The following is a 17,858-nucleotide window of genomic DNA, read 5'->3' as shown; positions in this document are numbered from 1 at the left end:
ATCCCCCTTCTTACCTTTTGCTGATGGTATCCAAAAACCCCCCTCGCCTGAAGATATCTGGCTCTCATGAGACTCTGCCATCAAGTGAATGATAAATTTAAATGAGGATCTGGCTGCACACACTGCACATCCAAACCAATATGTCTTTCACTGACAACTAAAGTGACTGCTGCTCCAACACAGTCAGGAGGGAATAAACACAGGAGAGGCATCACCTTGTCTTCAGGACAAGCTTTATTAACATTTTGCTTTAACATGGTGGTATGAAGGCATCAGTTCTTTAAGTTTTCCAACGCATGGCACAGACAAAAGAAAAAGGAACAAGATTCAGACAAATTCAGCATGTAAATGACAGAGTAACAGAAAAGGCATGTGCTAACCCATATAGCTGCTAGACCATCTATTAGAAGACATTTTGCAAGCAACAGTCTACATTTCTTTGCATTGAAGTAAAAACATATTTTTTTTGGTCAAGAAAATTATCTTTTTTAATTTTTACATTTTTTTTAAACTTTATATTATATCACAAATGTCAGGGTAAGGCAAATCCTGGATGAATCATATGATAAAAATCCCTATTCCCCGAGAAAATAGATCCACATACTCTGTTACAGTTTGTAATTTTAAAAGCAAAGCTGGCATGCACTGCATATAGAGAAAAATTTTTTTTCAATACAATTTCATTCAAGTGCCTAAAGCAGAACAGTGTTAATTCACAGAGAGGCTTTCTCAGTGCTTTACAGAAAGATTGACAATTAGCTGCAGTGAACGCGTGACCCATTATTACAGACTATGTCTCAAGCATCGCCTTTGGATGTCTGCATGAAAGCAAACCCATTCATCATGGGAGCAGTCACCAGCCCGAGGAATATCGGCCTAATGGTAGGGATGAGCGCTTTCAGACACAGGAGAAACAACCATCAAGCAAGCCTCGTCCTTTGAATGCAAACATCAGCACCCAAGGGCTGCTACTCCCTTTACGCCGCCTATTGCAAACACGTTTTGGATTTAAACCAAAATCTTTGACATAAATCCCAGTGGGGTGATTCTCCATCTGATGCTTGCTCTTCTACAGAACCAGCTCCCTGCCTTTCTGCAGCTCCAGCAGGAACAACAGAGGGGCATGGGTGCAGCCTCGACTACTAGCGCAGCTGAGAACTCACACTGCCAAACTACACTCACTTTATGAGTTGTGAAAATCTCCAACAATTCAAACCAAAACACACACGAAGAAAGACAGACATAGACATGGCTGCAAATTGTCCAGTAAGGACTTAATCAATTCTTATGTTTCCTTGCTTTACAGTTCACACTTTGCAGCCACATCCTTGGGTGAATGGTTTGTGGTTTCAAAGACTCACTGCTGTCTGAGGACCGAGGTCAAATGAAAAGCACAATGAATTACTGTCAGGGGTTAGAGAGTGTCTAATGTAAAGCATCTTTGCAGTTACTTTTTTTCTTTAACTACCAGTCAGTCTTCACAAGGCATTTAAGGATTATTTGTCTCCTTCTGAACCATCACACCTCAACACCCAGCCTCCTGTGGAGCTCTCCCTTTGGCTCCCGTGCTAAAACTGAGGCTAGCAATGGAAGAGGGACATCTGATAAGTGGCTAATGGCAGCTAACACCCCTGTTAATGTTGCCCAGGGGCAAGCACAATGGAAACAGGTACAGAACTATATTCAGGAGACTGGATACTCTTTTGACTGAAGTTACCGCAGTTATACCATACTCCCAAGGTGGTTATCCATTTCTGACCCTCCTATTATGACAGCCTGTTTCAATCAAAATGACCCAGTATGGAAAATATACAGAAACATACAGGATGGATGTGCACCATGTAGAGGTACTGCCTGCAAGGTCTCCCACTGCAAGACTGATGAAAACCAGGAGAAGGAACCAGAGGAAAAAAAAGTCCATGTCCCAAAAGACACGTTCTGTCAAGCACAACCCCAAGGATGGGAAAGAAAAGCAGCAGAACCACCTCAAAGGGAACAAGGAATCCCTTCAAGGGTGCTCGGAAAGAACAAGGGCCAGAGTTAGCAAACTTAGCAAGATTATCAACCCAATTCAGAGGCTTACATCAGCTCATTTGCTCCTTCCACAGTTGATCCCAGAGTTATGTACTCACCACCAGGACAACCAGGTGATGAAGAAGTTCCTCGAGATCCCCTCTGGTGCCAGTGACAAACCAGGGGGTAAACAAACCCCTGGAGCCGGCACACAGAAATACTCTTCTGATTCCACCTCAATCAAACATGCTGGAGGCCCACAGAGAGGAAGAAATAGGGAGCTGCCTTTCTAGGGGCTGTACCATCCTAGTGAAATCTGGGGTTTTTCTTGTTTTCCTTTCTAATCCTTGTTTCTCCTTGACACCCTTTTGAATTAATGGCAGCCACCGACTGCCAAAGCCTGTGCTGGTGTGTTGGGGTCACATTTACACTTGACTCACTATTACACCAGCACATGGTTTATCACTACAACTACTCTAGCTGGCGTGAACCCAGATCACATGAGGATAGAGATACATCTTACCTCGTTTATTACTTTATTTTCCTTTTTTTTTTTTTTCTGGCCATATTTTAAATACTTATTTTGGGATTCACGCATATTTTGGGTGAAGAAAAAAAAACCACGGAATCAATTATTTTGCTTAAAATTATCAAATTAGAAACAACTACTTTGCTCAAAATGATCAAATTATTCTTAGCAGCATTTTAAAATACATTTTGTAGCCCTGGACACGGGTTGTGTGTTCTTCCATCCGGTGTATTGTCCGTCAGTTTTGGTTACAGCATGGTTGGGAAATGTATGTGCAACCCTTTTGTTAGTTTTTTACAAATTTCAGCGCAGCATTTGCTGGCAGAACAATTGACATATGGTGAGACATTCTTATCCAAATAACTCTTAATTGCTTTAAAAAAAAAAAAAACAGAAAGAAAATCATGCATATGCAGTGGAAAATCTAATGAGGGCTCACACAAGGTACAGTGTGAAGCTGTTAAAGCTGAGAGCTGTATTTAAAGATGCCTCGAATGCAGAGTGTCTGCAGGCTTGAGGAAATGTCTGTTGCCTACCTGTACCCAAAGGTCATACTTATGGCCCTGGTTTTGGGGCATGCAGAACTAACCAGAAAAAAAAGCAGGACGGATTTGGGGTGCTGGCAGTTTGAGGCCACACGTGCTATTCACAGGTAGGGACATGGCACAGCATAGGTTGATCATGGGAAAGAAGATAAAGATGCTAGAAAAGGGATGGGCCTGGAAACAGGTGACTGATGATATGATGCAGGAGGAAAAGAGACCCAATATAAGACAGGGACTCACAGTTCAGAAGAAACTGTTGTAATTGCAAGGATAACTGCAAAACATTGTTAGAACTGGGAAGTTATGATTCTTTCCAACAGGCTTACAGAACAAAATGCAATGAAGAACAAAGAGAAATTAAAGCAAAGAGTCATTCCCCCAAAGCTCCCTCCCTCCCAACCCGCGGAGCATCTCTGTGTGCTCTTTTCTGCCAAGAATGATGCTGTAGGATGTCAGCGCCTGCCCGTCGCGTTTCCTCGGGTCTCTCCTCTCCTGCATCCTTCCTTTGTCACAGCAGAGAAAAAAAAAGAGGAAAAAAGGCAAAATTTCAAATATCTGCATAGAACCCAGGTCTCATCTTTCCAGCACAAGTGCTTGCAGTTTCTGTCATAGAATCATAGAATCAGCCGGGTTGGAAGGGACCTCAGAGATCATCAAGTCCAACCCCTGATCCACTACCACTGCGATTACTAGACCATGGCACTAAGTGACACATCCAGTCTCTTTAAAAATCTCCAGGGATGGAGAATCCACTACTTCCCTGGGCAGCCCATTCCAATGTCTGACCACCCTCTCTGTAAAGAAATTCTTTCTGATATCTAACCTAAACCTCCCCTGGCACAACTTGAGACCATGCCCTCTTGTCTTGCTGATAGTTGCCTGGGAAAAGAGACCAACCCTCACCTGGCTACAACCTCCTTTCAGGTAGTTTTTCATGTGTGTATGTGTCACACGGCTTATATATGACAACTAGTATTACTTGATGAGTATACTGACTGTGCTTACCAGGGTTTCTTGGTTTTCCATAGCACCTTGGTACCCAGGCTGATACTACAGATCCCCAGCTCTGGTGGGTGCTTTGGTGCTAAAAACAGCACATTACACTGCTCAACATAGTAAGCAAAGGGATCTCCCTGGCTCCAAAAGACCCTTGTGAGATGCTCTGAAGTTTAACAGGCTGATCAATCCTCCCTGGGGACCCGCTCCTTGTAATTAAAACAGTGGCAGTGATTGATAGAGAACTGCAATGAATTCAGTGCCCGCTTCGAATCCTGTGCATTCCACTGCAATGCTGGGAGAGACATGGTGCACCCTGGATTGGGACCCTTTGCTTCAGAAAGGTGCCTGCAGAGGCAGGTCTTGCAGTGGAATTGAAGAGATTTATCAACTGACTGCTAATTTGTGAGCAAAAATGACTCCAGCCCCAAACATTCACACATACTCATTTCCATGGGAAAATGCAGCATAAAACACAGACTTCCTAAGAGCCACGTGAAAGCTGTAATAATTGTCAAATACATTTTTTAGACTGAGGAAGGGTATTAACCTTACCATGTATTTTGAATAGCGAGGATTTCATTAGTTCCTCTTCTTTTTTTCGATTGAACAACGTATAACCAGAAGCTAGAGGAGTTGTGGACACTGTATTTTAATGGTGAGGGTGCACCATCTGTTTTTACTTCAGTACTTTTTACCAGGGACCCCATCAGGACTATTTGTCACTCTGACAGTATGGCAGCACACTGCCTATATGCTGACAAGAACCAAGAGCCAGGCTCAGTAGTAAGACCTTGTATTTTAGATCTCTGTGATTTAAATCTCTGTGAACGGCTGCTGCCATTGTACAGCCTCTATATTTGCTCTTGTGCTACATGAAACCCCATTACAAGTGTAAACAGAGCATCTTGCTGTCAATGGTATTGGTATTTCTCGGTAACACAACAGCAAAGGAAGCGAAGTGCACTTAAAACTAGTTCTGAGGGAGAAATGGCAAATGCTTCTTTTAGCTGGGGATGAGTCTTGGACGTTTTTCTTCCCACCAAATTATTCATTTTTGTCTAGGGGCAACACTGTTTATGCCTATGACAAACTCTGCCTCAACAACCACCACTGCCCACTCCAGCCACAGCACTATCATTTACTGCACAAAGACAATAAAAGCTCTAAAAGGCAGCAGAGCTCTTTTCTGCTGCAACTCTCTGACTTTGCCTTGTTTTTCAGTGGTATTGCTGCAAGTGACATTAGGCATCGGAGAGCCAAGGGCAACAAACCCCTCGTGACGTGAACCTGTTGTTCCCAGAATACAGCTTGTACAGGACTGAGCTCGCTTCCAACCAGTATAAATTGCCTGTCATTTTCCTAAGCAATGCCGAAAATGGTTTGCTCAGTTACTCTTCTGTTCCTTATCTCAGTACTGTCTTGCCTTCTGATGATCTAAGACCGTGCACTGTCTAAACCCATTACAGCTGCAGACTGCTGCTACTATAATATTTACTTGACAAATCAAGTCTACTGGCTATTTTCTTTTTTTGATGTAATATGGGCCATATCAGACAATTTCTTTTCCTTTGTATTCTGTCTTCCTCTTTTTTATTTTTTTATTTTTGGTAAATTCTATCTTTAATTAAGGTAATTTTTAAAGCAGATTTTCAAACAGAAACTGACTGGAAAATGGGGGAGGAAAAATAGTCATGAAGGTCTTACCTGTTACTTAAGCTTTCCGCTCTGTTTCCATAGGATCATTTATACTTTCAACTTGACTATTCATTTCAGCTGAAAACAAAACAAGATGGTCATCAAACTCTATTCATGATACTTAAGTTTAACACAGCTCAGGATCTCAATGACTCTGTCTCTGTAGGCCACGGGCAGAGACGCAGGTATTGCCAAAGGGTGATTTAGAGTTTTGCTGGCTCAAGTGGTCTCGTGCCTCTGGTTCAAATATCCACAGACTTCTGACAAAGTTCCTGGCAGGACTCGGGGCTGAGCCACAGGCTCACAATGAATCACAGACTAATATAGGTGGGAAAAGACCTTTAAGATCATTGAGTCCAATCATAAACCTAACACTGTCAAGTCCCATTAGACCATGCCCCTAAACTGCAGCAGTCAGTCTGTGACCCTTTTGATATTGTATCAGCTACAGAGATGCTGCTTCCAGATGTTCCTGAACTGCAAATTTGCTGGCAGATTCAGAGGCAACATCACTACGAATAACAGTTTGCTAGTGTGCTATCCATTTACAAAAACGACCTTATTTTCATTTAAAATTACTTCAAAAGTGAGAAATAATTTAAGTAGAAGGTTAAAACTCATTTCACCATGATCTTTGTAAAAAATATCTAAACTATGGCAGGTGTGATTGGTCATATTTAAGCTATACATAAATACCTCAGCACCCACATTTTTAAGATTAGTCTCTAGAATTTGTTCTGCAATGAATCTGAATGAAGCCATTATATTAAGACCTCTTTTTCTTTCTTTAATCTTGCTTTGTGTTGTGGTATCAACTGCAGATTATGAGCCATTTGACATGGGTGACAGGGAAAAACCTCAAACCTGAGTGGGAGATTTGGAAACTAAGGGAATATGGGAAAGGGGAGGGGAAAAAAAGCCAAAAATCAATAATGATGCTACTTCCAGCCAGGCAGCACAATCTCTTTTCTGAATCAATAACATGTCAATACACCTGTTAGGGTTTTGATTAATTATTTGTAAATTATTCATCATCCATATGCAGAACAGATACTGTAATGGCTTCCTGGATGTATGTGATGAATAATAAGAAAAGTATCTGCTCCTGATTATGGAGCTCTGATGCGTATCACAAAGTTGTGTTCTTTACCCACATTTGCATAGCAAAGACAGGATGCTTAATAAAAAAATCACTGAGGGAAGGCTGCTCCACACTGACAACGGCAGTCTCTCCCAGCCTCATTATGCTGGCCAGCTTCACTGGCTGGCTTTGCTGAAAATACCATCAGCCTTCACTTACATTTTACAGAGACCTCCTGCAAAATAAATTTGGATTTGAAACCTGTGGTTAGGCTCTCTCAGCACCCCAGATGAGCCTTTTCCCTAAGCTCGGCTCGTGGCTTCAGCTCTGGTAGGGACAGGAAGATCTAACTGATGGATAAGATTCTTCAGACCACTGAGTGAACCCCAACAAAACATGTCACTATGAGGCCACCTACACAAACCTCTCTATTTAGCTGAAAATAGCAGAACAGTGAAGCACATACTGCAAAAGCAGAGCTGCCACCAAGTACGGTGGGGATGTGATTCATGGCCCTTGGTGTCTCCCAGCACAAGATCGTGTCAGAATGGCACCGTTAGCCCTGGGTGCACTACACTCAATCATATCCCAACTGAAAACTGGCCTTCTCCCAGCTAAACAAGGTTTTTAGAGGTGTTAAACTGCTAACTTGCTTTAGCAGTCTTGTGGCACCTCCCATAATAAGCTACATCAACCAGCAACTCAGCAAAGCACATGGAGTTCAAGGAGGTGCACATCTCCTAAATCCAGTTTTACCTGCACCTCCTTCTGCACCTTCACACAGGGCTTTTTGCGCCAGAAATGGACATCTCTGTGCAATGGAAATGGACATTCCCTGTCTGCTTTCCCTTAAATTTTGGCCTGTTGGGGGCAAAATTAGCAGCTCTCAAATGATGACCAGGGAGGGATTTCCCCCAGAAAAGCAAGTTTCCCGCAAGAGGAGAAGAAATAACCCAGCAAATAGTTCCCATCCATCACAGCAGTGCAGTTGCTGCTGACCAGGGGGATGTGCGTTGGCACTGCAGCATCCCTCCTCATCCCAGCAGGAAAGCTATGTGCTTAAAGGTCAGCTAGCCAGGAGTCACAGCACAGCATCTAAGTGGAGAAGACAGGCAAAAGGCAGACTAGAGAGCCAAGTTTAGAGTTGTCTGCGAGAGAGCGAGTGCATTTCCCCACCCCAGGATAGTACGCTGTAGAGCTGGATGGCACACAACATCCAAATATTACTGTTATTTGAGTAGGAGTTTGGTCAGACTCTTCCTTGCAAACATAGCCTATTCCTTCAGCCACTTCCTAAACAATGCACCCCTTTGCATCCACATAGTTATAGCACATTCAGCTATAACTCCAGATTTCTAGAAAGAAAACCATCAACCTCGACCCACTTGCACCTCTTTACTTGGTAGATAACTTGTTTCTGGGGTATTACATCAACACCATAAATAAAAGCATGAGGGTGTTAGCTGTTGAGATTGTGCTTTTATATAGCTTTGGTGAATCATGTGGAGGTCAGGTTGCTGACAGTGCATTCATTGGTACAAGCTTTTTAAAAAAAAATGGGAAATTTCAGGTTTGACACTGCCCTCATCTTTTTCTTTTCTTCTATTGGGTCGGTCAGTCAGGACGCAGCTTTCCACAGGCTGGAAATACAAAAGGCAAATGAGCAACCTCATTGTGAAAGGAGTGAAGAGTTTGATCTGCCTAATACGAGCTGGAAGTGAAAACCACCTTAGTAATCTCCATAGCTTTGGTGGCAAAAATAAAAAAAAAGGAAAAAGAAGAATAGAAATAATAAAAAAAGGCTATTGTCAGGGAAACACCACCTAGGAAACCAATCACCAAAGCTGGGATTTGTCATCATTACAAAATACTAATCAGCAAATCTGTCCTGGGTACAAGAAATTTAATATCCAGAGTTCTCGGCTCTGGTGGCTGATGGAGACTGCAAGGAGAAACCTGTATCTGTACACATGTCCCTATCCCCCTTGCACACACCCCCTCTGACAGCTTTCCTGATGGAGAATCACACCCAGCTTTCAAATAACAGTCATTTCTGAAATGTATCACTATCATGGCCCTGCCCACCGGATGAACCAATATTGAGATCCACCTAAGCTGTCTAAACTCTCTGCCTTTCTGAAGCATATTTTGCTGTGCCATGGTACATGAAATTAAACCACAAAAGCTGGGCTGCCAAGGGTGACCCAGTGATAGATGCTTGTGCTTTCAGCTGTGAAGCAATGAGCTCTTCTGGGGCGGAATGAAGCGGACCAGAGAAAAAACAGGCAATTTACATGAAAATTACTGTCAAAGGGAATGAGTTTGATCTTTCCTCTGTTCTTCTTTAAAACATGCAATATATGCCCACAAGAAAAAACACCCTGTAATATAATCCTAATAGCAACTTAAGCTGTATAGAAACAAAGACTTCCTTGACTAGAGAAGTACTTTTCTGCAGCCTTAGCAAACACCCTTTTCCTGTCCTTTCATTTAACTTTGAAAGTTCAAAGAAAAGGAAGTTATGAGTCATATGTAAAAGACCATACAAGATAAGGAAGATTCAAAACAGAGAAACCTATCAAGATCCTCATTTCAGAAGCTGCCACCTGATCCAGCTGTGCTTTCCTACAGCACAGTTAAAACAGCTAGGGGATCGTTTTTTCTTTCCAGACAGAAATCCCTTAAGAGATTCCTTCGGTAAATTTGGATTTGTTTTCACTAAGTAACCCAGACTATTGCAGGGATTCACAATTTAAATATTTTAATGTGACTATGACTTTTTACTTTGTTTGTTCAAAGGATGAGGAGAGAAGGCTGCTTTGGCTTTATTCTGCACATCTACTAGGAATAGCATAATCTCTAGTATTTTTTAAAAAAGAAAATTCATTATGCACGCTTGCTTTTCCTGTGCTTGCAAAAAACTTCCCTACAGGCCAGTATCTAAATCAGTCACCAATTCAAATGCTGCAGCACAATCTGACATCAGAGAAAGGAAATCAGCATCAGATTCTCTGTGTAACTAATAGCAAAAAAAATATATAATCGGTTTGTCTTTGAGATGTAAAAAAGTGTGCCTTGAATTTATATTATATCAATGCTGAAGAGGCTAAAGAAAGAGTTAAAAAACAGCCTCCACTACAGAGAGGAGTCCATGGAAATAAAGTGAGTATTGGACGCCCAATCCCAAACCAACTGCTGTTTGGATCAATAAAAAAGACCCTTTGTGTAAGAACTAACAAACCCCTGTATGTACCTCTTCTGTGCTACAATAGCTGATCTAGAGGAGGGATAAAAGGTCTACCTCACCAAAACCTAAGTACCAGGATGCTGATTTCATCCATTATTTCTTACACATAGGATGAGCCAAGAAGGACAAAGTTGTTTTGTTTACAAGGATGGTTTTTTGTTTACAAGTATTGCAGAGCTCAAGCAGCTTCCTGCTACTCAGCCCTTGCCAGGATTTGCCCCACAGCTGGGTCATCGGGGTCACTGAGGTCAAAGTCAAAAGAATTTAATTTCCAAGTCAGGATATTTGGGCTGATAATGTCCAAAAGCCTGACTGGAACTGCTGTTGGATCAATGAAACTGTGATTGCTTTATAAATGTCCTAGGGAGAGAACTTCCACCTGCTATCAGATGAGCTACACATGAATGCTGAAGAAGGAGGAAGGGGAATCAGCTCTGAGATAGAATGAGGCCAACACACAGAGTGGATATACAGCCAACACTTTCCCCTTGATGGAGTTGGGCATGAGCACAGAAATTTTCAGAAATATCTTCTGACTCCTGTATGAAACTCCCCATATATTGGCCAATTTGATATCAAAACCAAAATTACAGTGGGTCTAAAATACTACTCAGTTAAAAGGTAGGCAGAGTGAACACATAAACCCAGCCAACTCACAAAGCAGGGCTACAGCACTGAAAGGTACTGCCATAAGACTCCCAAGACAGTAGAGATGGTGTAAACTCTTGAGAAGAATCAGTTGAAGAGATTATAAATCTAATTCCCATTTTTTAGGGGGAAGCATACAAACAAAGCCCAGAAAGGCAGGCTATGCATCCACTTCAGGACAATTCACAGAATCATAGAATGGTTTGGGCTGGAAAGGACTTTAAAGACCATATAGTTCTAACTCCCCTTCACCAGACCAGGTTGCTCAGAGCCTCATCCAACTTGGCCTTGAACATTTCCAAGGATGGGGCATCCACAGCTTCTCTGGGCAACCTGTTCCACTGTCCCACCACCCTCAGAGTGAACAATTTCTTACTAATATCTAATGTAAACCTGACCTCTGTCAGTTTAAAGCCATTACCCTAAAAAATGAATCTAAAATATTAAAAAACATACCATCCTTATTTGAAATGGCTGCTGCTTCACTTGCGAGGTCAATTTTCATAGGCTCCACAGAAGTTTCCTCTTTCCCTTGCATCCCTATAAGACAAGCCAAAGAAGCAGAAAAATCAACATTTACAGTACCCAATTAATGTATAATTCTCAGGTTCCGTGTGCCTGTTTTTTCCCCTTTCTTCTCGCATGCTCTTACCTTTTTATACTCCGCTGCTGTATAGTGGCACCCATTAGGGAAGAGGACAGAGGATATAGGGGGAGGAACACGGTTTGAAAATAATTGCCTGAATATTTGTAGCAATTCATGCTCTTTTCTAACTGGGATTGTTAAAACCACATCACGGCGCGTGCTCCTGCCTCCCCGCCATTCTTTCCTCATCACTTTTGAAGAATCCCTTCTGCTTATAAAATGCAATATACGACAGGGACCTAATCACACTTATAAAGTTTCTCTAGCTAGCAGAAAACAAATAAATACAGTGAGAGTTCAAATACACCGGGTAGTCAGACACAAACTAGAATTTGAATGTAGGAAAATGCATTTTATCACTGTAACTCAACATTTTTATCTCTTCTGCCTCAGGCTTGTCTGGAAGCTTAGATTCAATCTCCTAACAATATCTGAAATAGAAAAAAAAAAAAAAGTGGGTTTGCTGTTTTGTACAGAGTTCTCCCAATAGTCTGCCATTTCAAGTGCTAAGAAGCCAATTTTTAGTTGAATTTTGTCAGGCTACTTCTCCACTTTTGTGGCTGTTGTAAAGCCTGTTGCACCCATCCTGCAGTTGAACTACAGGATATGTCAGGTGACTGGTCTCTAAGTGATCCAGGCATTTGGGCGGTTATTATGAAACAGCTAAGTGTAGTAAGGACTCAGACATTTAAAAAATGTTTTATTCTTAAACTGAAATAATTTACCTCTTCAGCAACAGTGATGAAACGCTCATCATCCCTCAAACACCTCCTTCCCCTTTCTGTGTAAGCCTGAAGTGGGGTTTTTAAGTGCACTGGAGTGCACTACATTTATTTTGTACATAAAAAATGTATCTATCACTGATATTGTCAGCCAGTTTTCCTTATAATTGTATCTGCAAGCAAATAGAGTGTCATGGAGATTTCAGTTTCCTCTGTGCTCACTGTGATGGCAGTGCTATTCTCACTGGCAACTTCCAGCACACTACCTATAGAATCACATAATCATGGAATTGTTAAGGTAGGAAAAGACCTCTAAGATTGAGTCCAATTGTTAACCCAGCACTGCAAAGTCCACCACTAAATCACGTCCTCCTGTACCACATCCACTTCCCTGGGCAGTCTATTTATTCCAATCCCTGACCTATGGTCATACCAAGCATCAAAATGCTAAAACAGTGACCCAGCACATACAGAAACCAACAAAAAATAGGCACCAGAAAGCTCAATTAGAGAACTCAGTGAGCATGGGGGTTGGAAGGCTTTACAGTGATGGAAATGTTACCCATCATTTTAACAGACCTTACTTCTCATGCAAAATCTTTCAGTGGATCGTCATATCACCACTTCACCTCTTCCTCACTGGTTTACAATCATCTCCCCGTAGAAACAAACAAAATGCCTGTAAACAGCTGTGACTGAGAACCCTGCATGTCAGTCAATGCCTGAGATGGCCCCTTTGCAGATGCATCAAACTCCTGATGCATCTCCAGGGAATTCAGGAGAGCGAGTGTGGTTTTCTCCTGAGGTTTCTTAGGCACCAACACGCCCAAGCTTTCCCAGCACTCGTCCTGGGAAAAGTGTTCTTTTTGGCTCATACAAAGGATAAACCCAGGTCACCCCAACAAAAAAGCATGTATATATGGCAGGAATCTGTCAAGTACAAGGTTGAGCAGGTATGTTCAAAATCCCTCCCTGACTTCTCCTAGCAAAATCAATATGAAATTTGAGGGGACCATGTATCAAGGAAGATACACCGACATTTAGGTTGTGCTACATTTTGATTAGCTGGGGGAAGCAGCTCTAGGAAAAATAAAATTTTGAAAAATCACAGAATCATAGAATGGTTTGGGTTGGGAGGGACCTTAAAGATTATCTAGCTTCAGCCTCCCTCCTATGGGCAGGGACACCTTCCATCAGATAAGAGTGCTCAAAGCCCCATTCAACCTGGACAGGAACACTACCAGGGATGGGGCATCCACAGCTTCTCAGGGCAACCTGTTCCAGTGCCTTACCACCTTCTGAATAAAGAATTTCTTCCTAATATCCAACCTAATCCTACTCTCTTTCAGTTTAAAGTCATCCCCCTTGTCTTATTGACTGTCCCTCCATGAGTGCAGCCTGCAGTGGATGCAGTCCTTCCCATCAAGATACTCCGATGTCTTATGTAGGGATTTGGGATCCCTGCTAAAAACCAACATGCTCCGACTGGCAGCTGATGCCTCTGAATCTGACTTTGCCCCCTCTGAACCACTGTCTGTTACCCAAAGAAAGCAGATAGGACATGATAGGTTAAGTCTTGGCTCCCAGTTTCTCCTGTTGTCAGTGCCTGAAGATGCCCACGTGAAGTTCCCAAGCCTTATCCCAAGGTCTCCTATTAACTAGCCGGCACGCCTGGCTTCACCACGCTGCCAAAAGGTTTCTCACTTTCCATTTTGGAAATCTCTCATGCAGCTGACAGGTGCAAAGGATTATTGGCACAGGGCTGGGTGATGACAGAGGCTAATTAAAGAGATGGCGTTTTGTGGACACATGTGCACGTGTAAATGTGTGCACATGTGCTAATTTGGGCTTTGTCCTAATTATTATGTTCCATTTGCAGGGATGAAATCAGGTGGTGGGGTGGGAGGAGGCAGCTCTAGAGAGAGGCTGAGAAGAGTAACAACAGCATCAGCAATTCTGCAAAATTCCTTTTTCAGAGGTGTAGAGTCAAATATTGTGAGAAGAGTTGCTTTTGTTCTGCTTTTTCACCTTCTTTCCAAGTTTGAAGTGCTGATTCCCCATCCCTTCTAGGAGGGGGATCATTGCAGTGTTTTTTTAGACTGCAAGTTGATTGTTGTATATTGTCAGCAAGAAAATGATAGTGGGAAATGATGTTTAGGGACAAACAAGGCAGAAGGTATTTTAAACCTTTACAAAGCTGAGCAGCACTGCAAACCTTGGGAGGAGGCTTGAAAATGATACTGTCCCATTTTCAGGAAGATTTACAAATTCAGTTAATATAAATCCTAATTTCTCTCCTCACTGTTATTGTGGGAGGGAGACAGGAACATTCACCATACTGCCATGCACGTGGAAAGGGTATTATCCAAAAAAGCTTCTCCCCCGCTGTGCAGTCAATCTGAGTGCCGCACTGAAATGAGCCCATTTCACATAAACAGCGGAACTTGATCAATACCAGGACCGCCTTGACAACCAATTTATTCCTGGTGCCTCTCCCTTGTTTTGATTGCTTCAGGTTAGAGCACAAACAAGTGAAAGATTTCAGGTCTCCGCGCAAGAGCTGAGAGTTCCCAAAGGGTAGGGAGCCCGGGAGATACCACTTTCAATTTCAATTCCCATTTCCAATTGCACTCCTGCCAGAGCTCATTACCTGAACCCTTTGCCGACTGGTTACACAACCGGCCCAGTGCTAAGAAAAAAAAGGCTGCTGGCACAGGCAAGGAGGGCTCCCAGCCTTTTCAAATGTATAAGACAAGTGTATACCAGGAAGATAGAAATCTCTGTATTGTTATTTCATCTTTTTATTTTATTTTTTTTTCCCTTACAGTCACAATCTGTCATTAGGTCCACGCACTTACAGCTAATACATTACTTTCTCTACAGAAATGTGATTTTTTTCCCCCTCTAGATTCACGACTGATTCACAAAACTAACAGAAGATGTGGTAGTTGTTGGTACCTTAGCATCAATTTTAGAAGTGTCCAAGTCCAGAGGTCAGACATCCCTGATAAATCCTAACAAGTAAAAAGTGTAACCCTTGTCCTCCTCATCGTCCTCCTCCTCCCTTCGCACAAGGTTTACATCCATTTCAAGCAATAAAAGCAGGTAACTATGCAGGCTTAGAAGCTGTAACACAGAGCAATCCATAAAACTCATTTTTACCTGATCATCAGTAAGGCTTTGCTGTGTACTGAAGAGCACCTCTGTAATCAGAAGAGAGAGGCAGACTCCTCTCCCAGGTAATTCAAAGCAGAATCCCAATATAGTCTCCCTAGAATCGATGAATCATTCCTGGAAGGTGCTTGTACTGAGTTTCTGCCCTGGGCTGCCCACCTTAAGGGAATTTATCTCTATTTGATGACTATTAAGGGGGGTTCTCTTGGCAGAGCCCAGCCTTTGAGACCAGCCTTGGAACTGGGCATGGGTAAGGGATTGTCAAGTGGGCTCTGAACCAGGAATCTAGATTCCTGTTATTAGTTTCTGCCCTCTTATAAGGTCATAGATTAGCTTTAAGACAAACAGGAAAACAAATTTTATGTGTACGTGAGTTCCGTCAGTGCAGTCACACAACACCAACACAACTTAAGTCTTAAAAAAATTCCCAAATTTTAGAAGTCTTGCAATAAGTGGGAAATTCGGGCCCTAAGACCATTCTGGATATTTGAGGAAGAAAAAGGTTATCAATACTCCAACAATCGAGAAAACTACTATTTTTACAGGCAAAATGGCAAGGCCATTACTCCCATAACATGTCTGCCCAGCAATTTTGGGTGTTACCTCAAGAATTTCAACAAAATATTATCCTGCCCATGGACAATTTTCAACCAGAGGAAATTCATTAGTTGCAAATTATTCGTGGAGTAGTTGCTTCTACTCATGTTATATACTTTGAAAAAAATCACCTCTGTCATTATGCAACATGAAAACCACATTACAGCTATTCTGAGCAATCCAGATTTCCCTGATTCATACCCACTGAATAAAATTTATTATTTTGAGTTCAGCTGCAAATATGCTTCCCCTAATTGGAAGACTCTGAGAGATGGAGGCTTGTTAAAATCCAAATTTCTCTGTTTAAAATTTGAAGGCACTATTTTTCAGCTGCAGCAGCAGCAACAACAAAAAAAAAACCCCAAAAAAGCTCTTCTGACCCACAGCTGCATTGTCTTATCTGTCAAAACCAGTTCCATTTTTCTTGCTCTGCAAATAGCCAGAGCTGTTTTTTTCTTTCTTTCCAGTCATTTCATTGTAGCTCTTTGCTAATGTGACTGTCAAGCCCTCATGTACTTTGTTTACTGCTGTATTTTAGTAGCATTATAAATGCTGCCTCACTTAGAGACTGAAGCTGTCTGTGATATAAGGGTTCTGTCTGACTCCTGTCCGACACCTCCATCTGGGATGACCGACCCTTTTAACCAGACCAGATTCTACCACATCAAAGGTTTCTGCTCTCTTCTTGTATGCTGTATGCAAAACCACCCAACCTGCTGCTCTCAGGGATGTAAGAAAAAAACCCCAGCAATCACTGTCCACCTGTACTTTGTTGTGTTTGAGCTGGAGGGCAGTTTTCCCCCTTGTTATCCTTTTGCAATGCACAGGTTGAGCACACCAGCTCTGAACCTGCAGGAAGGGCACTGTCACAACGGTGCCTCCTGCTACTCAGCCCAGCTTAGTTAACAACAAACATCTCCATCTGTTAAACCAGGAATATCCCACCTTGATCAACCACCACCCTCCCCCCAGCAATTAGGCACCACAGAGATGAAAGAACACTCAAGGATGCAGATTTCAGAGCAGGGTGTGCTGGCCTGGGCACCAGCTTTTGATGGGCTTTTGAAGGCACCGGGTGAGCATCATTCCTTCATGCCACACGTGGGCTGTCAGGATTCACCTTGCAGCTCCTTCATTGTTAAATGGAGTGTTTACCCTCCCTTTTGGCATTTTGGCTTTGTCTCCCAGAGTAACCCAGCACGATGAATCTCCCCACCCCTCCAGTGCAGCGTGTATCAGCTCAGCTCTCTGTGTTTGTGCACGCAACTGTACCTAAAGGCACCGTGCTGCTCCCAGCCACTGTTATTTCCAGCTCATGCTGAACTGCAATTTTTTTTTTAACGCGATTTAAAAGTGTCTAAGATCCGCTTATCCCTATCCCCTTCCAGCCCTTTATTAAACATACTGTTAGTAAATCTCATTATGCCTCCTTTTTCCCCAAAGGTGGGAATGGGAGGGTAGTGAGGATTGTCGCTCAGCAATAAGGTCCATAAGAGCCATACAAATTGGGCGTATCTAGAATCACTAATGCCCATCAGGAGCTCTTTGTGTCTTTTGTCTCTCTGTAACAACAGGATAAACCTGCACGCAGCAGGCTCTTGATGAATACAAGGGCACATCGTTTTAAGAAAAGCCTTTTTGATTTTTTTTATTATTATTCTGGAAAAGGCTTAGATGTGTAAAAGGCCATGTTGCTGTTTTCCAGACACTCTTTCTGTGAAAACCTCTAATCAGAGAAGAAGCCTGCAGCATGGAATGTCTGAAATGGAGCACCCAGGAGCTTTCATCTCATCCCTCAATCGCTGGCTGTTAACACAACTAAAATGTTGCCTGGTTGTACTCAAACTAGTAGATCACCCGTCCTGAATGGCTTCCAGAGCACTTGTGCTCCATCCCTGCCTGCAACTAAGGCAGAGAGCATGCTCAGCAGCATGATGAGAAGTGAAGGGTTTCTGAATGAAC

At 42.5% G+C, this 17,858-nt stretch overlaps 1 protein-coding gene across 4 annotated transcripts in view; it reads right to left on the bottom strand.

The window, feature by feature from the left end:
* Window positions 1-216: 216 nt before the first annotated feature.
* Window positions 217-17,858, bottom strand: part of MACROD2 (mono-ADP ribosylhydrolase 2) — an 841,246-nt gene continuing 823,604 nt past the window's right edge. For 3 of the 4 annotated variants that reach the window (XM_064647572.1, XM_064647575.1, XM_064647574.1), the window contains 3 exons: window positions 11,214-11,297; window positions 5,791-5,859; window positions 217-3,590 (listed from right to left, as the gene is read on the bottom strand). In XM_064647572.1, coding sequence (XP_064503642.1) covers window positions 5,798-5,859; window positions 11,214-11,297 — 146 coding nt within the window. In that variant the 3' untranslated portion in view covers window positions 217-3,590; window positions 5,791-5,797. The remainder of the gene's footprint in view (window positions 3,591-5,790; window positions 5,860-11,213; window positions 11,298-17,858) is intronic. The other variant, XM_064647573.1, reaches the window with a different exon arrangement.

The sequence above is a fragment of the Pseudopipra pipra genome, chromosome 3 (assembly GCF_036250125.1).
Source record: "Pseudopipra pipra isolate bDixPip1 chromosome 3, bDixPip1.hap1, whole genome shotgun sequence".
NCBI classification, from domain to species: Eukaryota; Metazoa; Chordata; class Aves; order Passeriformes; family Pipridae; genus Pseudopipra; species Pseudopipra pipra.
This window is presented reverse-complemented; position numbering and strand designations above follow the sequence as displayed.